Here is a 23,273-nt window from a genome sequence, read left to right as displayed (position 1 = left end):
TATACAGTACGTTCTTTAGCCCCATAAGATCATTCATCCATGGCCTGATTTCTGGGCTGTATACCGATACAATTCAAATTTGTTTTTTTTTTCTTTATGGGGAGTCAGGACCAAGTTCTTTCCAGTTCTAATTTAAGACGGGCAACCTATAGCTCAGGGTACAGTGTTTCTTTCCTTGCCTTCCACCTGCAACCCAAGGTTCAAGTACCGCTACCATCCAGGCCAACATGTGGATTGGGTTTTTCAGTCCCTACCTGATCCCACAGGTTTCTCCTGAAGTATCCTTGCAAGGTTTTCCTCCTGTAAAATTTAATTCCTTCTTTGTCTTCTCCCTGTTTCAATCCTAAGTTTTATTTCCAGAAAGCAAATATTTGTTTTGTTACCCATATGCCCCTGGAAGGCTTCAAATTATACAACCAATGTCCATGGGGTCTGTTGTACTGCCTCTGCTAAGAGGCAAACGACCGGCACCTACATTGTAATAAGGGATATCTAAGAAGCACTTTAGCATGTCTTTTTCCCATCTGAGACCTTCCCTCGATGCTTCCGAGTTCCCAAATGCCCTACCTTCCTGGAGGAATGCATGCACACCATGAAAAATCCAAAATTTTTACCCATGTTTAACTCTTACTCTCTGCCATAACTAAAACTATTCATAAGCCACATTGACCTGTTACCATGGTTACAATCTCTTAAATTTTAAAATTGTACCATACGTACATATGTACCAGTACATGTACATAAAGCACTGTACCTAGAAACTTCATTATTTGCGACATTTTTGCAATGACCGACCATGTGTTACCGAGCACCAATATTATGCATTAAAGTGGCAGTTCTTACTTTTGCTTAAATACAGACACCTCTCCAATTCCATCCTCATCCCCTTTAACTGCCAGACATGGCAGGAATTGCACTTTTCCTCTCTACAACCTCCACAAAAGGTTGAGGCAAAAGCACCAAAGTAGGTGACCAAAGACTACTCAGCTGTTAGTTTTCATATAAACAGGCTGTGTAAAGTTTTAAAAAACTGAGTAAAAGTATCTAACCTAGTTGAACTTACAGGTGTGGTGTCCCTAGTCCTATTACCAAATACATGGAAAAAAGTGGGGAAAGAATTCTGCGTACAGATGTCATTAATTTTTCCCTACAGTTACATGTATCTATTGGTATTAGGCTATTTCTAGAAACCTGAAATCAATAGCATGATCTAAAGAGTCAAGTTCAACAGGAAAAATATTGAGGTATTCATGTACATGTACATGTAGCAAACAGAATTTGGATAGAGCTCCATACTACACAAATTTTCCCTTAAAATGTTACTGGCCAATTAAAATTAAATCCTTGTTTACATCACTGCCCGACTGGATTTTCCCTACCGCCCCGACTTTTTATGATATTTGTACATGTGTTTCCAACTTTTTAACAAATTTTCAGCCCTTTTCAACCTTGCAGATGTGTCTGCACCACAAAAATGGTCTTGTGTGTTTTTTCTAATTCTCTAGTCTTGCATTCAAGGCTCAACCATGACCGATTGAGTCAAGCAGTGTACGGTCAATCACACGCTGTTCGCGTTTCAATGTAGGGCCTACATGTATACGTATGTACGTACATTCAAACCCACCAAAGCTGGTCAAGAATAAAGGATTCAACTTCTCCAGGTACTGAAACATACGAAATTGAAATGTCAAGTATCAAAGGTTCCCCCCCCCCGGCCCAAAAATATAACTTTGAGTGATGTTAAACAAGGAATCACTTTTAATCGGCAATGACAGCCGCCAGGATGTGATAACAAACAACCTGACAAAACTCTTTCAGGAAGAGTTCCATATGCGGACCTATTAGCCGTTAGAAGGCAAATCTTGTCCAGAAAATGTAATTAAGGAGAGAAACTACCAAGTCGTTTATTGAGAAAACAGAATTTTCAGACCTGTCTCATACTCGGGGGTTTGTTGCACGGGGTGTCTGGTGTCTGTATGTGGAACTCTTCCACTTTTTCCAAAGAGGCGTCAAGAAAAATGCTTTTCTTTTAAATAAAACATCAGTTCCCCAAAAGCTGAGAACCCAGAGCAAGGCTGTAAAGGAAATCAACAGAGTGAAACAACTCCATCGAACGAAAGTCACCCGTTCATTTTTTCCCATCATGATCATGATATTCGTGCCCGCACCTGGTGCTTCAGCGCTCCCTCCCCGAATACACGTACACGGCCACAGCCCCTCCTACGTCTCCTTACAAACAGCAACTGCTTTGCCTAAAGTAAAATGGAGGCCTACACTACACCTTTTCCAGCGAAGATTAGCTGAAATTTAGATCACATTACCAGAGTGTACATACCGTCTTGTCCAGGAATTCCCATTGTAAACGGAATATTACTTGAATTACTGAAAACCTAACCGCCTGCAGAAGTTTCGGGAATGCAACTAGGCGCTGGCCAGCCGAGCTCTCACTTGCATGCACCGTGCAGGTATTGGCGCCGTACCATGGCCGTACGTACAGTACGTGCACTTCTACAGTGTGTACACGCAGATCCTGCCTAGATTGTTGTTTTGTATGGCGGGCAAGAACTAACACATTCCAGAAGCCAATTCTGTTAAACTTCATTGGGAACCGTGAACTTGTTCTTTATAAAATTTACATTTTCTATCTACATCCTCTGTAATGATCTAAAGTGACGGATTTGTAACATGAATGAGGTGTGTGCAAAACGAATTTATTTTGTTTTTTATAGAGGCGAATTTCAGGTGCTCATATATATGCATCTCTTTCACTGTGGATCATTCCCTCGTTTAAAAAAGTTCGAGCAATCACTTATTTGAGTTGGCAAAAGCCAACAAAAGCCAGAACTAGACATAAGAAAGAATCACACAACTAACACAAGTTGGATAAGTTTTATTTCAGAATTTTCTTGTGATGCAAAACTGAACGAAGTGAAATCATTAGTTTTCAAACAAGTGGAATGATTCTCGATTTTTGTTATTTTCATATACAAATTGAATGTAGCATTTTTTTCAAAGTTATCAACAAGTTCCAGTTGCTCTCCATACATTCAACTGATAGACTGGTCGCACTCACTGTGGCTATCAAGGTAGTGAAATGTTATACAGGCTTACCAAGGTACCAATCCAAATACATATACTTGAAGGATATGGCTGCGGCTGGAAATAACACGTGCACCAATGGTAGCATGGATTAGAGGCTAGCAGCAAATTACAAAGACGCGTGTAACTTCCGCAGCCGGCCAACACTAAGTACATGTTAGCACTGTGTAGTGTACATGTCGGTGCAACTTCACTGAACGACAAAGATTGCTGTCTGATTGCTCGGAGAAAATAAGGGGTGCATCTTTACATTGTCGTTTCTTTTGATCAGATCCTCAGAAGCATTAAATTGCCCCGTTATCCTTGGTTGAATCCTTGACATCATTGAAATGAGCCATTGAAAATACAATGCTACTCCCTCCATGACCATGGCATGCCATGGTTGCATCATCAGCAGTCCATGAAGTGGGTTGCTATAGCCTAGGCTAGTAAGTTAGTAAGAGCATGGGTGTAACTTGTAGACAGTGAACAATTTCATTTTCGGTATGACAGTTGAATATGCATTATGTGAACATACATGTATTGGGTTCTTCAAGACAAACTCTAGCACAGCTTATTGAGATTTTTGACAAGCCATTTGTGGAGGCTAGTGTCGAGTGAAAGAATGGCAGGCTTCCAACAAGCCGCTTTCCCCCTCATCAAACTCGCCTCACTGGCCGTGAAACAGATCAGTAAACCTCTGGCCAAACGGATTCAGATGATGGCCAAAACAAGACCGTTTATGCGCAAATACATTTGCATCCCACCAGCACAATGTAAGTACTGTAAGAGTCACATTGTAACTTCGTAGTTAACTGGGTCATTCCATGATGTTTGGGCACAATTTGTAACAGTGTTCTTCTTACATGGGTAACTTTTACCATCTGTCATGACCTGTAGAGTAGGCAATTTACTCTGGAAAATAACACACACCGTCACAAATTGTGCCCCAACCTCATGGAATGACCCAACTAAAGGTTGACTTTGAGAATGCAGTCTTTCACAATGTTAATTAATCAGCTTTTCCCCTAAAGGTTCAGAAATTTAGTGTTCCTTTTGAATAACAGCAAGTGGTTTTTCTTCATACATTTCACAAAACTGTCAACTCCATGCTGTCTGCAGAACTGTTAACAAATCCTCACTTTGTTTTTGTGGAAGCTTAAACTTGGAGAGGTTACCTACATGTAAGCCTTTCTTATTGAATTTCATTGATTGTGCATTTGTCTACAGTGCATCACTGGATGGAAGTCAACCTGAGGATGAAAATACTTGGTCTTGGCAAAGCCTCTTCAGTCCAACCTCTCACGGAGGAGGCAGCTGTTGAACTAGGAGCGGACATCATTGGCGAGACGTTCCTCTTTGTGGTGGCCGTGGGGACGATAGCATTTGAGTATTACCGCCAGCAGCGGAAAGATCAGAAACACGAAGGGGAGCAGACGGCGGCCATTTCTACGTTACAGCAGAGAGTGGAAGAGCTGGGCATCACTGTGGAAGAGCAAGACGCAAGGATACGGGAACTGCACAGACAAGTGGTTGGGTTGTCTCCGGCGAAAAAATGATGAATTTTAGAAGTGTTCAGAATTCCTCTGTCTAAAGCATGGAGAATAAAATCAGACTTACTTTACCCTTGTTTGCAAAATTTCCCAATGTTTTCATGAGGCAAAATACAAGGTGTCCTGTAGGGGCGTGCATTTATGGGTATTTTTGGAACCGAGCACCAGTTTTATGTCAATACCGGATATCCGGTACCCTTACATTAATCCTGGCAGACCTCCACCTTTTTATTAAACAAAATTGTTCCCTAAGGCTTCAGTTTGTAACAAAAGTAGCTCCATCAATCTTTGAACCAGAGTGAGGACCATTGGACCAGGTTTTTCAGCAATTCTGCCGTTCACTTTTAAAGCTCACACACATTTTATGCGTGGAATTTTTTACAGGTACCCGGCCCAAAAAATGGAATCGGGTTTTGATATCGACGGGCTGGTACCCAACACAGGCCTAGTCTCCTGTTAAGTTTGAGGTCTCAACTCCATTCAAAAGTTGCCTCTCTTTTCCTGCCTTGCATGTTTTCACTACCTTAAGTTTCGGTTCTCCATTTATACCACTCACCACAAAAATGGAAAGTGACTAACCTACATAACTGCTGGTTCTGCTCTTGGAAATACAAGCTCAATTTTAGCCACGCATGTTTATGCATTTAAAAAACTTGGCCTCTTCCCTTGAGAAACAACTATTTTTGAACCAGTGACAGTCATTTGAGAGCATTTCCCCAAGATTCGCATCTTAGACAAAACAAAAATTAGACCTTAGACAAAAATTGATCCTGTATCCTAAAGGGATATGACAAGGACGTTGACACAATGATTGGTGTACCTTTATATATTCAATTTTCCTTTTTTATGAGAATTACCTCAGATCTTTTCTCGCAAATTTCAAACCGACCTTCCTTAAAGGAAACTCACTTTTACTTGCAAGCAATAAAAAAATACGCCTAATTGGCACTCCGTATTTCACACCTTGCAGTATGGGCCAGCTATCAAAAGTCTGCACGGTGGCAAACTGCTATTTCTGGTTTCAGCAATGAAGGTGCAAACATGGATCAGGAACCAGATTTGTTGAGGGGTGAACAGTTTTTGAAAATAATGTTTTATGGCATTTTTAAGAGGGATTAGGCCATATTTTGGTGCTTTTTACACATTTTTTAGAGGAAGGAAAAAGAAATAGACCACTGAATAAAATATTGCCTTTCATTATTTTCAATTGTTGACCCCCCAGGGGTGGGATCGGCCCAGTCATCCCTCCCAGACCTCCCCCCAGGTTAATGGGCATCTGTAATGTCCTGACACTTAAACAAACAGTGATTGTTTCAGCAAGTTAGAAACCAAGCAAGTCAACTGAAAACGTGGCGAGCTGCAATCAGAAAGGATCCAGTTCTTGACATTAATGCAAAAACATTAGAAACAGACCAAGATCTTGTAATAATGTTACTTCCAATGTCTCTTCGATGACTGTTCCCTCCCAGACACAAATGAAGTAACTTTGATGTTGCAAAAACACGCAACTAACCAAGTTGTAACTTGCAAGTTGTAGGACAATTCCTTGCTAGGTTACCAATGCTAAGAACCTCATAATTCACAACAAATTATGTACATATCTGAAATGCCTGGCTTTGGAATAAAATGAAATTTGTACAATAAATGTAGAATATCAGACTGAAGAATGAACAGACGGAAGAGTTATCAGGCTTTGTGTAATTTTGAATCGTGTTATGACTATACTGTGTGATTGTTCCAGCTGGAAGACTGGAGTTCAAGCACAATGGATGGGCGAGATGGCAGATAAATAATTCCACGTTGCTCATGGCCTGTAATACATGTACCTTCAAGATTCAAGGGGATGGCTAGGGCCTTTTGGTTTTTTTTATCCTGACCTCTGCATTCCTCAAAGGTTCTTTGTCATGCAAACACATATTCAAAGCTATGTGAAGTCTTGGTTTGCATAGATCTCAAGATACACTAAGCCTGACTGGACTTCCTGTTCAGTTCTTACAGTCATCAATAGGAATGTAATAAGCCACTTGCGAGTTAAATTTGAATAAATCCGGTAATCTGGTATCTGTGTTATCTGATTGCATAGAAATGTAACAATTTGAATTCCCCAGACTAAAGACACTGTTGCTATACCTCGTGATTTGGGGCAAGCTTTCGCATAGCGACCACCATCTCTGGAATGGACTGGTTCCTTTGTGCTGTTCTTATCCATTGAGAATAGTGTATTGTTGCAAGGCCTCTCTTACTTAACTAAGCAAAAGCTTGCCTCGAATCACGAGGTATAGCAACAGTGGTTTCAGTATGGAGAATTCAAGTTGTTATTTTCACATGAATTTAAAGAACTCAGTGTACCAGGTTTTATTTAAATTTAACTCGCAAATGGCTTATTGTGTTGGTTTGCTTTGGGTTTTTTCCTCAAGACATTTGATGTAAAAGACGTACCCGCGCACGAGGTTTTTATAGAGTATAGTTTTCATATGGTCATCACTGGTACTTCCACAAGCACTATACAATACCAACGGACAGGCATGCACCTACAGATGAATTTTATTCCTGCAGGAAAAAAGTGGCCGACCATTCCACAGACTGAAGTAGGTGCATGTTCATGTGCATGTAATTTTGACGTTTTAAAATCCCTCTCATCCACTGTTAATTGTTACACTTCAAAGTGATGTTATGTGTATGTAAACAAAAATGGCTGCCGAACGCTTTGGAAGTTTCGGGCAATGAAAACTGTGGACTTTGTATTGTTCACATGTACATTGCTTTAATTTTCCAGAAAATAACTTCAAAATTCTTCAGCCTGGTTTTTGGAATGGTGGATCACACATCACCCTCCATCTGCAGAGCTCAAAAAGTTGCACCCAATGGTAAAAGTATGGCAAACAGAAAACAGTCATTCTATACTTGCATATTTATTAAATAACTTGGAATAAAAATCAGCATAAATATAATTGTAAAAAATTCCTTGACTTGAAGAAAATAAGATTATCTGGATTTTTTGCAGAACCTAAAATGTTACTGGTAAAGTGTCTGTGTGCGCAGTTGTACCGGTATCCATGTTGCAGGGAAAAATATGAATTGTGATAATGAAACAAACTGAATTTATTTATTTCGTTGCAATTCAAAATGCTTTTTTCCTCAAAACTGTCGGCTCTTCTAGTTTCAAACACAATCTGAATTTTGTGGGTTTTTCCCACAGTATATCGCCTTTACGTCATTGTCGTGGTCCAGACGTCACAAGACCAGTCACAAGTAACAAGATGGACAGTGACAAAGGAATGCTTTTGTTGCAACTTATGCAGCTTGTGACAGGAATTCAAACTAAATTTCTTGTGTTTGTGTTCAGATGGTTTGGTCCCGTCTTGTGATGGCCTTAAGAGGCCTGAACTGCAACAGTGCTTTATGGACCCATATCAAGCCTCCAGAAGTTATTTTTGACTGTGAGGAATCGCGTCTTCTAAAGCTAAGGCACTTGTTGAGATCCAAGCTTGTTGCCATTCCTCATTGTCAAGGTAACCAAGTCTGACAAACATAGCTAATAATGTGCTTTTTTCTTATTCAAAGTAAACAGTTTCAAAATGATTTTAGAATTCACAGTTTCACACAAATAACCGGGAAAGGTATGTGTGCAATTGAAACTGAAAGATTTCTTTTGGTGGTATTTTGTACAGAGTAGCTATTTGGTGATAGTAACTATGTTTGAGTGAATGTAGCTGTAATTTCTGCTATTTTTATATTCCTGCAGGCTTTTCTGAAATAAACTCGTAGATATACCTATTGTTTTATGTTGGGGGGAAACTTGAACCAATTATGACAATTTGCAATTTGAATTGAGCTAATCCACAAAATGATTCCAAATAAATCTGATGAAAAAATGAACAGGTTGCTCTATTTTTCACTTCACTATAGAAACATTTCAATGTCAGTCTTAAGGTCTGTACATATTTACACGATATATATACACGATGTCAACTTTCTTTCAAAGGCACCTTAAGATTTCTCCTGATAAAATTTCAGTTTCCTACTGTCAACAGTCAAAGCCAATTATAAAAGCTGCTAATTACAGTAAAAAAAAATCTACTTGAACAGCCTTAGCAGATAATGGAAACAATATCTATGAAAAAGGGTTACAGTGTTTCTAAAAATCTCTTTGCCTTTGAAAAAATCTCCCTTTCTCCCCAAAAAGTCAAATGATATATACCATTCATAAAAAAAAATATATTGAATCTTGAAGATATTATTTGGGTATGTTACTCATCAATTTTTGCAGAGCACTGAGGCGGGCATCAATTTCTGACATCTCGGAGGAGCGGTTATACATACCCATGGAGTGATCTAGAAAAAAAACAAATGAACAATCAACGATCAGTAATAAAATTCAAAATCTAGCAACCAATTCTTCAAATACTTAGAATTGGAAACAATCACTAATTAACATTTTGGAATTTTGGTGTGCTTTTGACAGTTTATGTAAAGATTAAGAAGACAGATAAATTTCACATTTATTATGTCTTCTCTATGGGTTGTGTATATTTTGTTGGGTTGTAGATATATGTGTATATTTGGAGGGTTTTAATGACAGAATTGAGAAGAGGAATGAAGATAAATTCACAGAATATCCAGCAGAGAGGTTGTAACAATGATCATGAAAATTACATGAACTGTGACTTTTCAGGGATTTTGATAGCTACCTAGGCATGGGTTCTCCCCAAATGGCTGATTTACACGTGTCTTGTCTTACATCTTGTCTTGTATCATAAGTCGTTTGTCTCGTGTCGTGTCACGCCTTGTCGTGTGTTGTGTTGTGTGTCTCATCCTACATTTGGTCTGGTTTTGTGTTTTGGTTTATAGGGTTTCTTTGGTTTCTGTGTGAGCACCAGTTTTATGCTAAAGGTCAGTCGGGGCAGAAAAGGATCATGTAATGAATAGGTCAAATGACATGATGTAGAATTTCTACTTGCAGTTTTGTCACAAAAGCAGTTGACAAACAAAGTGATTAGTAGCTTCTGTCAATTCAGTTGTGTATGCAATGTCCTAAAACTTTACTCGTAGAATCAGTTTGATTTCACACACTTTTTGGAGTCATCCAGGTTTTTTTTTTAAATCCTTTTCACGAGTGTACAAAAGATACACAAGGTAGGGGTTACCGGCCTGCCTATGCGTTTTATATAAGGTGAAAAATGATGACTAGCCATCTCCATTTTCTTTGCAGACTCACTGTGGAGGGGGAGGGGTCATACCAGAAAGAGCGCCTTTTGCACGCTCGTGAAAATGATGAACCGGATGGTCCCAAAAGGAGAGACAGAAAAGTGGATTTTCTCCCAAATGTTAACCACTGGCATATTACTTGGGGTGAAAGGTCAACCGTACCTCTAACTCCATAGTCCTGGAGATCTTTCTGCCTGATCTTGGCTTGGTTGGCAACACGGTGCGCCCTGCCTGGATCGAGGTAAGGGTCAGGTGTGCTCATCATCGTGGTATCAAGTCAAAGAAAGTGGGCTACACTTCAACTGCTTAACCCTAAAAGAGTTGGGGTAGCCTGATGACAGCCAAGTAGGGGTGAATACCATCCCCATGATCTCATGTGACATAATGAGCAGTCTTGTTGAAACATTGATATGCATAGGAACAGTTGTTAAGCGTCCATTAAATATAACAAAGTGGGGTTTTTAGTTTATTTTTTCAGCTGCGTTCTTGTACAGTTGATGTTGTCTTAGTTATTAGTCCTTAGGTTGAGCCAATGCTGATGGTAAAACTTTAAAAGTTTGCCTACGCATCTTGTAGAAATGGACACTCTTCAAGAATGGGATGTCTGATTTTCATAAATTTGTTGGCAAAATGACTGCAAGACTTCAACGGGGAGTCGGGCTGACGTAGTGGTTCTTTCCTCGCCTTCCATCTCTGCGGTCCGGGTTCAATTCCCAGCTTGGTCAACACGTGGCTTGGCTTTTCAGTCCCTACCTGATTCCATGGGTTTTAACCAGAATAATCCTCTGGGTTTTCTCCCACCTCTAAAACTGTAACTGCTTCTCATTGTCTCCTCTCTACAGGTTTCTTCAGGCTTGCGAGCTACAGTGCTTGGGGTGCTTTTGAGGAATCCTTGGTGTCCTTACCAGAAATAAATAAATAAAATAAATAAACTGCAAAACTCCAAATGTTGCAAATGTATCAGAGAAAATGTGCAGAGGGCAGATCCCCAGAGGCCCCCTCTCAAATTTTAGGGTTAACTGAAAAAGGTGAGAAGGGAAACAAAAGGGTAACAGGTGACTACGAATGCATCATTAACTATAATTACTTGATAGCAATCGACAGGTGATTGCAATGGTCACGTGGCTGCAACATAGAACAGGTTGTAACGGACAGATAGCCACTCTACAGAAATGTTGCCAAAGTTGCAGAGTTTAGAGGAGTATGACACCGACACAAGAGAAAGCTATGCTACTGAAGTTGGAGCAATACAACCATCGGTCTTGCTTTGTCAAAGCATCAAACCTAATGCCCCTGTGGAACATCACATGGGAAGAATTTCAGTAACAGGGAAACTTGGCTACATCGACCTAGGCAGCATTAGAGTAAGTACGTGCCACAGAAGAGACATTTTGTTAGGAATCATATCATCGGGGTGCCTGACACACGCAGAGATCATGAATTGCAACATGTGAATTTGTTACATCTGAGCAGCAAGTCTCATGCCAGACACGCATAAACCTGTGCGTTCACACATCAAGTTCTCACCAAAGGATCATCCACTGCTATAATATGACCATACTGAGATTCAAATAACCGAGGGCCAATACATGCCAAGCACTCGCAACTTGGTGATCTCAATCAACATGTGTGCGTAGCCAGTGATGGGTGCCATATTAAGTGATAAAAAGGATATCTTTTGGGCTTCCCTGAGGAATCAGCTCTCCTGAATGTCTGTAGGAGTGAGATAAAGGGTAAATCCATTCTTTTAATTAACAATTATTAGCTGCTTTGATGTGAGTTATGATGTTTTAACAACCGAAGGACTCACAGCACCCAAAGTAAGACCACAGTTTACTATTCCCACACCACAGTTTATTATCTTAACCACACAGGTGAAAATCAAGGGAAAGCGTGGCTGCCACCTTGCAGGTCACTGCTTTTGTTCCACAGGGTATGCACAGAGGAGGTTTCCCTGTGGAACAAAACTGCCCTGCAAGATGGCTACCATGTAAAGCCTCCATAGTATAGGCATCAATGAATATAAGTAATTGTCTCCGCATTTTCAGTTAGACAGAGTAGGGTGGGGACTGGTCTATGATCCCAAAAAATGATACGCAAAAGGATAAGGGTAATAGACATTTTTGACTGTTGTTCTTGGCAAATGGAGATCAAATGTTCAAGACTGAGGTACAAAAATCGTTCACAAACATATTTGACATATTTGCCAAAACTGCCACAAATGTTTGAGAGTATTAGACCAAGACTAGATGCCATGCCACTGCCATCCAGAACTAAACCAACTTCAGGAATTGAATTAGTTGAGTTTGGCACGGCAGTAGCACAGCGTTTAGCCTGGGCCTTAGTCTGTCACTGTACTGCAGCAAAGCAGAGTAAATCTCTGGTCACTTCAAAGGGAACGAACACATTGAAATATTTTCCAACACAGAAAAAAGTGCTTAGAAGGCCTACCACACTGGGGCTATTCCATGCAGTTGATGTTGTTCGGCGCTGTTTTCTTCCATTATTGAGCACTCTGCAGATTAAAGAAATAGAATTCTAGTGTAAATAGTGCATTAATTTAAACCAGTCAGAATAACTGCAAACTTAACTGCTAGCAAAATGGGTTATAAACTTAGCATAAAATCACAATGGTACAATTGCTACTCATTACTGCTGTCCTAAAGGAAAATTGTCTGAGAGCCTAGATGCAACAACTTTTGTGCCCATTCAGTTGAAAAGTGGCCGTGGGTATGCCGTATGATTATACACTCTAAGGCTTCAGCTGTACCTCGTCCGTTTCTGGGAGGAGTCTGAGAAGGGATCGATGTCGCTCAGGCCACTTGAGGATCTACGACTACCTCGACTGACGACAGAGGAATTGCTTCTTGATCGCGGCCGTTGGTAAGCTATGAGGAGGAACAGTGAAAACATAATTACGATTCTGGCTTCTGAAGAAAGATCTACCTTTCAGTGACATGAAGGTATTAGCACTGATTGCTCTGAGATCAATGAAAGCCAGTAAGAAAATCTACGCAGGCTTGTTTGCCTGGGGCAGGACTTGGACCCAAGACCTCTTGTTTCTTTACAGAAGCATCTCAACCACTCAAGCAAAGAACCTGCCAAAGTTCAGAGCACAATTTCAGCTTCTGCCAAAATATGTACCTCATCTGACTGGGTTTGCATTCTCTTGACTCTAGAAATCTAGGAATTGCTATAAATCTGATCGTTACACGAACTTGAGCAGTTTAGATCATCTTACCTGGATAAGACGGTGATGGCCTTATTCGCGATCTTCCCCTCTCTTGGGACCGGGGTGGCTGTGAACCGCTGGACAAGGTTCGACTTCGACGTCTCTCCCTATAAAAATACTGTCAGTTACTAAACTACAAGCAGCGAAACACCCTGATATGGATTATGCAGTTAAAATAAAATGATATATAAATTTAGAGAACAATTATTACTCATTTCTTGAATTTGATAAACCAGCAGCAGGAAGAGCATCCAACTGAAAGGTTTCACAGAACAAAGAAGAATGACTTTGTGTGGTGGATACACTGCTTCATGAGTACAATCATCGACACAGGAAGAGGATTTGTGATATGCACAAGCATCCTCCAAGCAGGACACAAAATGGTGCCGGACAACACTGTCCGTAGCATCCATGTTTTGTCCAGAGAGTGGGTCTTTGCCCAGCACAACTGTATACATGTCATTGTTTAAGAGTGCACGGCCCAAAGTGTTCAACTGGAGAGATTCAACTCACCTCCTTGCTTTAGCTTCTTCCTGACGTCGTTTCTTCTCTAGTGTGTATGCCGTGGGATCAAACCTTGGAACCCTTGCCCCTGCAAAATCAAGAATTGGAACAAGGAACAAATCAGCTAGGGCACCAGTTCTTGCCATGCCATTCAGCTCAGTTAAATTTCTGATAACGTATAGGTACTGACTGAACTGGAATTCAGTGTCTTAACATCAACAAGATGCTTTCATGAAATGGTTTAATCAAAGTTTAAGGAATTTGCCGGTATCTTTCTCTCTCCTTTCTCTAGAATAGAAAAATCTATTCTACCTGCTGGTGATGGTGACCTACTACCTATGGAGGACACAGATGCCGGTCGCCTTCGCTCCCTGGATGTGGACCGGTCTCTGCTAGCTAGCCTGGCCCTTTCTCGGCTGGCCTCTCGACCCACCAAGCGTGCCCTCTCCAGGGTACTCATGGATCGGCGAGATGCCGAGCCCTGGGAGGACGGGAGGGGGAGAGAAGGGGACCGGCTGACACGTCTTGAGGAGCTGTGAATAAATAGCAAAGGGATGGGGGTGTCTTACCAGTTAGGATGGTGATTTCCATGGAAGTAGATTTGTGGCAAATTGTTATGAGTTGGTGAGGGCTTGAAGTAGGAATCTTAGAAGGGTAGATCCAGGTTTGTTAGATTAGATTAGATTTGAATTCTTGTATTTTCAGTGAGTTTGAATCTACCGCTAGAATCTCAGCATTTTAGCATCACACTTTGCCCTTTCCAATTTTGCCCACATAACTAACCTCTATCATCAGAGTCTTTCAGTATCTGTATGGGCAAAGCTTGCCATCTGACACGTTGAATTCCCTGTTCTTTTCAGGACCCAAACGACTCGTAAAAGGGATCTGTCACATGGTGGAACTGCATATGTAATCCTTTTGCTAACTTCACCACAAAGCATTCAAATCTTATCTGATATTTTGTATCTTTTAGGTATCTTTCAAGCCTCCGTATTCAGTTTTCTGTTGCTGCCTGATAATCAACTCTCAATCCAAGGCACAGGATATCCAAATTTTGGCCACACTCCTTCTTTGCGTCCTTAGTAAATGAACGCTTATTATCCCGTTCAAAATGTCTGCAAACCGGGGTAAGCTACACTGACAACTCCATCTGACTTTTCCAACACTGAAGCAAACACATGGATACAATTCACACTTATCGTAACCAGGAAGAAACAAACTACGCGTCATGCCACTGGGCAACGTGTGAATCACTTGATATGTTAGTTGATCGAAGCTGACATTACACTGTGTGTGTTACAAAGAACAAAAATGACAAAAAGGAATCAACAGCGGGTTAGGTTTTTTTTGTCTAGCATGATATTAGAGGCAACATGCAGGTAGCAACACCATTCTCTTTCACTGATGTAAGCAGGTCCAGTATGACGTTTCAACTCTCAGTCACGTGACCATCTCTCAACCAATCAGAGTAATCCATTTCCTCAAGTACTTGTTAAGTATCCTTCAACCTTTTACCTTTTCAAGACAGCCAGCTCATTGACCAGACTCTTAACACGAACCCTCAAGTTTCTCTCACTCGCTCGTAGCTCTTCAACCTGACAAACAAATAGATTTACGCTCATTAAGCACAAGCATAAGACTCCGAGGTAAAAATATATTTTATTCAAATAAAATAACCCTATCAATGCCCCCAAAATACAGAAAACCTGTGGTAAAGAAAGGAAGAAGAAAAAATGTGTTGTCATTGTTTATAATATTCAAACTGTTTCTTGAGACCCAAAGGTGCTGTTTTTGTGATATCAAATTCAGGAGTACAATGCACTATTGAGAGTGCTAATAAAGTGATTTTCCATAGAAGTGACAAATCTTAGATATGTGTGGCCTTTTGATCTTATATTTTAATGACTGACTGTCATGTAATAAATAATGAAAAATAAAAGCCTATTAACTTATCACAACAAACATGACAATTTGTACACATAAACTATAGCACTGAATCAAGATTTTATTTGTGAATACCAAAATTTGAATCGACTTGAAACCACAGAATTTGGCAACAAGGTTGTAAAGAGGTCCAACTTGAGGATAAACAAGGCAAATGGATATCAAGGAGAGAGTTCTGATCTACCTACCTCTTCCATCATGTTCTTGTATTCTTGATTCCTCTTGCTAGAGGCCTTCTGGAACTTCCTCCTTTCGTTCATGAGCTCCTCCTCAAGATTCCTGATGACCGTCTTCAGGATGCGTACCTCCTTGGCCGCGCTGCCCTTGGTGGTGTTCTTGACCTCGCGCCGGTACTGCAAGAACTCATCGTCCAGGTTCTGCTTCTCCTTGAGGAGTTCTTCGTAGCTATAGGAAGATGACAATTGGAACCTTAACAGCCAATCGAGATTCTCAAAATCCTTCAGGATGTTTTAGAGAATTTTGCTGGGTTGAGGAAGGTAAAACCATGCTGTAATTGTGCAGAATGATCAAGTACGAAGAACAAGTTATTGGGAAGGATCCTCTGACTAGGGTTAGAGTTAGTAAATGGCGTCTGGGAAATTACAAATGTCTAACTATCAAAGGCACAAAAAATTAAACCATTGTTTATCATATTCCTGAATCTATCTTATTCCATGTAATCCGTAAAAAGGGCTGGTGCCAAACTATTTTGTGTTACATACCTCATTTCAATTTTTTTAACATGGCTTAAAACATTAAGATAAGTTTATTTGTAAATTTGACATTATTCATCAGAGTGGGATCAATTTTTGTTGAACTTACATTTCATTGCTTTCATTTCTCCCAAAATGAAAAGTTATCTTAACTTTCAATTTTATATTGCTCTCACTTGTTACTTTCTGATAACCTGCAATTTTCACTATTTCAGGATTCATATAAGCAATCTTGTCAGCTAATGTGGGGCAGTTTGTAGGGAACTGCAAGGTGGCAATACATACCTTGTGGTAATCTTATGCTTCGAAAATAATTACTGCTCTGCAGATATGTAACTGCTATGAGCAGTATTGTAGTCGAGACCAGCCACAAGACCAGACACAAGACCAGCCACAAGACCATGCGCAAGACCAGCCACAAGACCATGCGCAAGACCAGACACAAGACCAGACACAAGACCAGACACAAGACCAGACACAAGACCATGCGCAAGACCAGACACAAGACCAGACACAAGACCAGACACACGACCAGACACAAGACCAGACACAAGACCATGCGCAAGACCAGACACAAGACCAGACACAAGACCAGCCACAAGACCATGCGCAAGACCAGCCACAAGACCATGCGCAAGACCAGACACAAGACCAGACACAAGACCAGACACAAGACCAGACACAAGACCATGCGCAAGACCAGACACAAGACCAGACACAAGACCAGACACACGACCAGACACAAGACCAGACACAAGACCATGCGCAAGACCAGACACAAGACCAGACACAAGAACAGACACAAGACCATGCGCAAGACCAGACACAAGACCAGATACATTTGAGCTCAAGGGTTCATAAAAGTGCTGCAGTGAAGTCCTGTTACCAGACCAGTCATAAAAGAAACAGGACCAACAATGACAAAGATACTCATTCGACTACCTTGTGACTTGGATTACGACTGGATGACTTATGACAGACTTGTTTGTTTAGTGAGCTGCCAAACAAAACAAAAAACAATGGCAGAAGAGAAAACAAAACAAAACATACATCCAAGAGTCAACTCACTCCTTTTTTAATCTCTGTAGCTCATTACTCCTGTAATCAGAATGCACCTGCATTGAAAAGCAATAAAACAAATGAAAGTTAATTCAGCGCATACTGTATTCAGAAAATGTAAATTCTTGCTAACTCAATCACTCAAAGTGCCACTTATATCAAAGTCAAATTTCATTCTTGTCAAGAGAATAGGATATTACGAACATGAATAGCTGCAACTACTTCATTGTTATGATCAATAAAGGAGTGGGATATTACAGACATGAATAGCTGCAACTACTTCATTGTTATGATCAATAAAGGAGCAGGATATTACGGACATGAATAGCTGCAACTACTTCATTGTTATGATCAATAAAGGAGCAGGATATTACGGACATGAATAGCTGCAACTACTTCATTGTTATGATCAATAAAGGAGCGGGATATTATGGACATGAATAGCTGCAACTACTTCATTGTTATGATCAATAAAGGAGCAGGATATTACGGACATGAATAGCTGCAACTACTTCATTGTTATGATCAATAAAGGAGCAGGATATTACGGACATGAATAGCTGCAACTACTTCATTGTTATGATCAATAAAGGAGCAGGATATTACAGACATGAATAGCTGCAACTACTTCATTGTTATGATCAATAAAGGAGCGGGATATTACGGACACGAATAGCTGCAACTACCTCATTGTTATGATCAATAAAGGAGCAGGATATTACGGACACGAATAGCTGCAACTACTTCATTGTTATGATCAATAAAGGAGCGGGATATTATGGACATGAATAGCTGCAACTACTTCATTGTTATGATCAATAAAGGAGCGGGATATTATGGACATGAATAGCTGCAACTACCTCATTGTTATGGTCACTAAAGGAGCGGGATATTACGGACATGAATAACTGCAACTACTTCATTGTTATGATCACTAAAGGAGCGGGATATTATGGACACGAATAGCTGCAACTACCTCATTGTTATGGTCACTAAAGGAGCGGGATATTATGGACATGAATAGCTGCAACTACTTCATTGTTAGATAATAAAGGAGCAGACACTTTTAGGAAAGAATAATAAAACAAATCTTGTAAAAATGATATTTTGTCTCAAAGAATGAATGCCTGTCATTAAAAGAAACCGAGGAAAATATTGATGGTCAAGCCGGCCAGGGCAAGTTACGTTGGAGATACTATAGATGTTCGGTACATTAAACTTGATTGTACTCTGGAAATCTGGAAATCGCCCGACAACTTAAAATCCAGATGACCCTTATTTTTTATCAGTTATACTGAGATTCAACTTACTGAGAGACTACTGCACTTGAGTTTTGAAACATGATGGATATACTACTAGACCATGTGATTTTGCTTGAACACAGAATAGCCGAGTTGAATGTAGATCATTCTCTGTATTGTACAAGCTTTTTCCAACAGATCTATTGACTAAGTTAAGCAATTTATAATTGATTGTAATTTTCACCAATCTGATGTCAGTCTACCCTTTGATCTTGTGTCAACAAATCATTGCTAACTATAGCATTCTTTTGAATTTTTTAGAGTGATGCAAGAACTGAGCTAATTCAAATTCATACTTAATTGTACAGATTGAACTTTTTTGTCTTCCTCTCTGACCTGTGACTGTAATCTCCTGATTTCTCTCCGGAGCTCTCTGACCGTTTCCTGCAAAGCCACTGGATCTGGTTTGCCTTGGTAAGGCAATGGTAACGGGTAATGTATCCTGCAGTCATAAAAATCACAGACTATCAACTAACCTGTACAAGCGCAAAACTGTGACTAATTAAGTATCTGTCTATGCAAGCTGCAGTCGTGTTGTAGTCGTGTCCATCACAAATCATTACAGCTCGTTCAGTCTTAGCCAAGTCACAAGCTATTCAAATGAACTGTGACAAAAGCATTCCTTTGTCATTGTTCACTCGTTATATATGACTGGTCTTATGAAAGGACTTGTCACTGAACTTGTTACTAGACTTGTGAAAGGTCTGTGATGGACTCAACTACAATACTTGGGGGAAAAAAATTGAAAAGTAGCAAACACCTTGTATTTTCTGAGTTCTGAGATTTAAGAGACTTGGACCGCAAAGCTTACGTGTATGTGGTTCATAAGTCACTGCATCATGCATAAGGCACTGCTGATTAGTGGCATTCATTGACTACATGTACTTCTGGCTCCAGTGGTTTTGTGGGAGGGTGTGGTTTGAGATGCAAAGGCACCAAGTTAACACGGGAGAAACACATTGACAACATGTGTTGCCTAAGATTGTGACCCTCCGCGAAAATTGATTTCAGACTCATGGGCCCAGAACATTTGCCCTTACTTGGATTTCAGGTAGCTAGTTGTGAAAAATGTAACTTTTTGTTCTGATTTAGATTTGGCAATAAGAAATGAATTTTTAAAAATGTCTTTTTAGGCAAATCTTAATTGGTTATGTGAAAGGTTGTTTGAATTGGCACAGAATGATCAATCTATCATTTCCCCTTTTAGCTCTGACCTATCAAATTCCACCGTGTACGTGACAATGAGGTATCTCTTGGCACTCAGTGCAGCTTTCTGAGCTCCGGGGACAGTACTCCGAGCAGCACCTGCCTTCCTGCTCCTTAGGGTCTCCAGGTCAGCATAGGTCAAGAGGTCAAGGGTCACTGACTCGCTGGTCTATTGTTTGGAACCGAGACGGAAATAGTTAGTTCTTTGATATCACAAACGCTGGTAGAACAGGTCTCCTTGGCAGAATATTCAGCCCAGCAACTTCAGTTACTGAGCAAATGCCAGGAAAAAAAAATCACTTCACAAAATGTAGAATAGTGGAGGTCCAGTTGGAGTGGTGATTCTTTCCTCGCCTTCCACCTCAGCGGCCTGGGTTCAAATCCCAGCTGTCCACATGTGGATTGGGTTTTCAATCCCTACCTAATTCCATTGGTTTTACTCAGAGTATTCCCCTGGGGTTTTCTCCCACCTCTACAACTGTTACTGCTTCTCACTGTCTCCTCTCTACAGGTTTCTTCAGGCTTGTGAGCTGCAGTGCCTAGGGGGCTTAGAGGAATCTCTGGTGTCATTACCAGAAATGTTTACTAATACTAACTAAAGAGTGTCTAAAGTATCCCTCAACTGATGTATAATATCAACAACCCTGGAAATTTACAAAGTATAACACATGCATCAAAAGGCCCTCCAAGCACTGAAAATTTCTGCATGATTGATATACGCTTATACATGTATTTACCTTGTTGATGGCCGATTCCAGCATGCTTGTAAAAATGGAAAACTGTTTAAAGTTGCCTGTCTTGTGGGTCAGGTCCTCAATATCTACAAACCAATGCATACAATTCAGTCTCTTAACACGAAGCAAAAACATGTATCCTTGAACATGAAGAAGACTAAAAGGTGGGAATACAGCATGAACTTTTCTGGAGTTTAATTTTCAGAGAATTTCACTCTTTCACAAGTAACACTTGCACAACGCATAATGCTATTTCAAGAGGCTAAGAAATGATGAACGGAAAAATCATCAAGTTCTGGACATTACTTGACATAATGTTTGCAGAATCCCTATACAGGCACATAATTAATATTCAAATTTTATGATCCTCATTTGGCATTAATTGTCCTGAAATTAATCAAAGCTTCTTGATTAATTCAAGCATATTCACAAAGAACACATTTAAAAGCCTTGTAAATAAAAATCACCACTGTTTTAATATAAAACTAAAGAATTTTTATGAAGGTGCATGAGCAGTGGAATGGTGCCTGAGCAGTGGAATCTTTGAAAGTCATCAGTCATGGAAGCTCAAGGGGGCACTCAAGAGACGTAGTGCATGGAGGGACACCCTCAGTGAAGTTAGTTGCAAGATTAACAGCCAAGTCTAAAAGGGGATGCAGCAAGGCGGGCATTGCTCTGGAATAAGTTGTCTCCTACTCAGTGAGGATGTATGGGGAAGAATTCCGTATGCAGACATCACTAATTTTTAAACACAAAATTGATAACGTCCTACAAATTCAAATTAAACAGTGAAAAATTGGAGCATTCACACACTTCAATTTTTTCAGACCTGTCTCGTCGGGTTTGCAAAGAGGGTGTCAAATGGTACATGTACATGTATCTAGCTTTCGAGCTCTTTCTGATATATCAATAGGAAATGGGCCCCGAGCTGGACCAAGAGAGGGCGCAATGTTCCTAGCAACAGAGGCTCCTTTGGTGGGAACTGCACATCGCTGGTTCACAAACAACTGTGAAATGCAAGTGTTGCAGTCCTATTGCTATGGACAAAATGAATACTCCCACCAGCACAGCTCTTTTCAACCAATAAGGGACCTGTGCATCCGCTAGTCTTTAATGATGGAGCACAGACAACTGTGTCCAACTCCAACACCAAGACCAGGATTTCGAAGGGTCAAGACAGAGACCAAGAAAAATTGGTTTCGAGCTTTAACACTGCCAGCCAGTGACTTTCATTCACGTGGACACAATCATAAAAATCAACACTGAACTTAGGAGACATCATTTCAATGAGGGAAACTGTTGAAACGCCGTCATGTGTCGACTGAGTAGGGTCATTCCCAGCCACGGCAAGGTACATGTAATTCCAAAAGTGGTTTATAATACTCACATGCGGCATCAAATGTCCCCCTCCACTGGTCTGCGGTCAGTCTGTCCTCAACCTCAACAGTCAGTGTGGCGTTATCCTCATCCAGCCACATGCTGACCACATAATCCATGCCACGAAAGGTGTAAGGCCCAGCTGCGGTAGCATTATTTTCCTCTCCTTCACCCATCACTGCTTGGAATTTTTCAGTGTGTTGGACTTCTAGTATTCGGAAGAATCTGTATGCACTAGACCTACATGTACATGTAATTAATGGCAAATGGATTACACGGGAAACACTTGCTGAGGTAATTCCAGAACACCAATGCAATGGGCAGATGTAATGCATAAGATACACTGGACTTGCTATGAAGTTAACTACTTTAGAAGTGTCCCCCCCCCTTAAGTAAGCTTCAATTTCCTTGTTTTGGGGTCATGTATTCAACATATCATCATATTCATTCGAAAAGAATACTTGAGTGTGAAATTTTGAGCAACGAAAGTTGGAAAATGAAAAAAGTAATTGCAGAATACCCCGACACTAAAACACAACCCCTGGAATGACTGGTTACGTGGGAGTGTGACACTTTAACCCTAACCCCCTAGGGACCATTGAAATCCTGCATAACCTTGTTGGGTTCAGTATGGTTAGGGTTAACCTGTACCTGGCCATGAGGTTGATAGTGCGAGGTGGCGGGGTATTCTGCAATTGAGTTAAATGAAAAATAGCCTCATATGTTTTCAAATATTTTCAGATGTAAATCTAGCAAGTGACTTTCATTTTTGTGACCTTACTTTACTCTAAAATTTTGAAACAGTGGCGTCTTTTAGACGGATTTGGAAACAGAAAAGTCGATTGGCTATTGCCAGGCATGCCAGAAATCTCTAGGCCTAGGCTAATTAATTGAGCAAGAAAACACATCGGCCTACCGTAAGAAGATTCATGATGCCGAGCAGCAATATTCTACATTCTGAGATTTGCAGATCGCGCCCAACTAAGGTCAACTGCCTATCGGCATAGCTAGGCCTAGATCAGTAATGTCCTGAATCCTACATGTCAATGTCATAACTTACAGAGACTTTTTATATGGGCAGCAAAGTATCGAAAAATATGGGGGCTTGGATAATTTTACAAGTTAGGCCTACAAGAATCAAATTATCCTGAACTGTCGCAGTCACTCTATACTTACTCGGTTCAAAACACGTAAGAACTGTTGACCCTAAATGAAAAAACTAGCTGATATTCCTCTGTGGTAAAATAGAACTTTCAACTTCATCCAGCAAACAGCATTCCTCACAACGCATTCGTAACGGCCGCCATTGATCGAAGGCGAACAGCAGGTGGCGCCCTTTCAGACCTCAGAAATCTGCCGGACTT

The 23,273-nt window shown here is 40.5% G+C and overlaps 3 protein-coding genes across 7 annotated transcripts in view; 1 reads left to right on the top strand and 2 right to left on the bottom strand.

The window, feature by feature from the left end:
• Nucleotides 1-2,499, bottom strand: part of LOC110988084 (synaptotagmin-16-like) — a 53,356-nt gene extending 50,857 nt beyond the window's left edge. For 2 of the 4 annotated variants that reach the window (XM_087142564.1, XM_087142801.1), the window contains exon 1: nt 2,336-2,497. Coding sequence is in view for 1 of the 4 variants with exons in the window: in XM_087142609.1 (XP_086998735.1) it covers nt 2,336-2,357 (22 nt within the window). In the remaining 3 variants the exon portion in view is untranslated. Of the gene's footprint in view, nt 1-2,335 lie in introns of all 4 variants that reach the window. The other 2 variants (XM_087142609.1, XM_087142652.1) reach the window with 2 other exon arrangements.
• A 673-nt stretch (nt 2,500-3,172) lies between these two features.
• opa3 (outer mitochondrial membrane lipid metabolism regulator OPA3) lies at nt 3,173-8,510 on the top strand. Of its 2 annotated transcripts, XR_015426188.1 has the most exons (3): nt 3,173-3,854; nt 4,309-5,629; nt 5,665-8,510. XR_015426188.1 is itself a non-coding variant. In XM_022251327.2 (2 exons), exons 1-2 carry the CDS (start codon nt 3,704-3,706, stop codon nt 4,635-4,637), a joined length of 480 nt encoding a protein of 159 aa, XP_022107019.2. In that variant the 5' UTR covers nt 3,173-3,703; the 3' UTR covers nt 4,638-8,510. The 2 variants fall into 2 exon arrangements, 1 of the variants encoding a protein (XP_022107019.2); XM_022251327.2 differs by having other exon boundaries at nt 4,309-8,510.
• Nucleotides 7,528-23,228, bottom strand: ccdc61 (coiled-coil domain containing 61). Its single transcript, XM_022251320.2, has 16 exons — nt 23,086-23,228; nt 21,920-22,149; nt 20,536-20,618; nt 19,807-19,967; nt 18,929-19,034; nt 17,301-17,347; nt 15,708-15,924; nt 15,091-15,170; nt 13,888-14,108; nt 13,585-13,663; nt 13,081-13,178; nt 12,610-12,727; nt 12,291-12,354; nt 11,515-11,552; nt 10,002-10,105; nt 7,528-8,966 (listed from the first exon to the last, which is right to left on the bottom strand). The coding sequence occupies exons 2-16, from the start codon at nt 22,083-22,085 to the stop codon at nt 8,869-8,871; spliced, it is 1,680 nt and encodes a 559-aa protein (XP_022107012.2). The 5' UTR covers nt 22,086-22,149; nt 23,086-23,228; the 3' UTR covers nt 7,528-8,868.
• Nucleotides 23,229-23,273: the final 45 nt, after the last annotated feature.

Source organism: Acanthaster planci, linkage group LG01 (assembly GCF_054643075.1).
Source record: "Acanthaster planci isolate LZ-2023a linkage group LG01, COTS_SCS, whole genome shotgun sequence".
Taxonomy (NCBI): Eukaryota; Metazoa; Echinodermata; class Asteroidea; order Valvatida; family Acanthasteridae; genus Acanthaster; species Acanthaster planci.
This window is presented reverse-complemented; position numbering and strand designations above follow the sequence as displayed.

Coding starts and splice junctions, on each gene's coding strand:
- ccdc61 (XM_022251320.2), bottom strand. CDS start 22,085: ATGGGTGAAGGAGAGGAAAATAATGCTACCGCAGCTGGGCCTTACACC. Junction 17,348..18,928: donor TCAGGAGATTACAGTCACAG/GTCAGAGAGGAA, acceptor TTTTCAATGCAG/GTGCATTCTGATTACAGGAG. Junction 13,664..13,887: donor TAGGTCACCATCACCAGCAG/GTAGAATAGATT, acceptor TTGATTTTGCAG/GGGCAAGGGTTCCAAGGTTT.
- opa3 (XM_022251327.2), top strand. CDS start 3,704: ATGGCAGGCTTCCAACAAGCCGCTTTCCCCCTCATCAAACTCGCCTCA. Junction 3,855..4,308: donor TTGCATCCCACCAGCACAAT/GTAAGTACTGTA, acceptor ATTTGTCTACAG/TGCATCACTGGATGGAAGTC.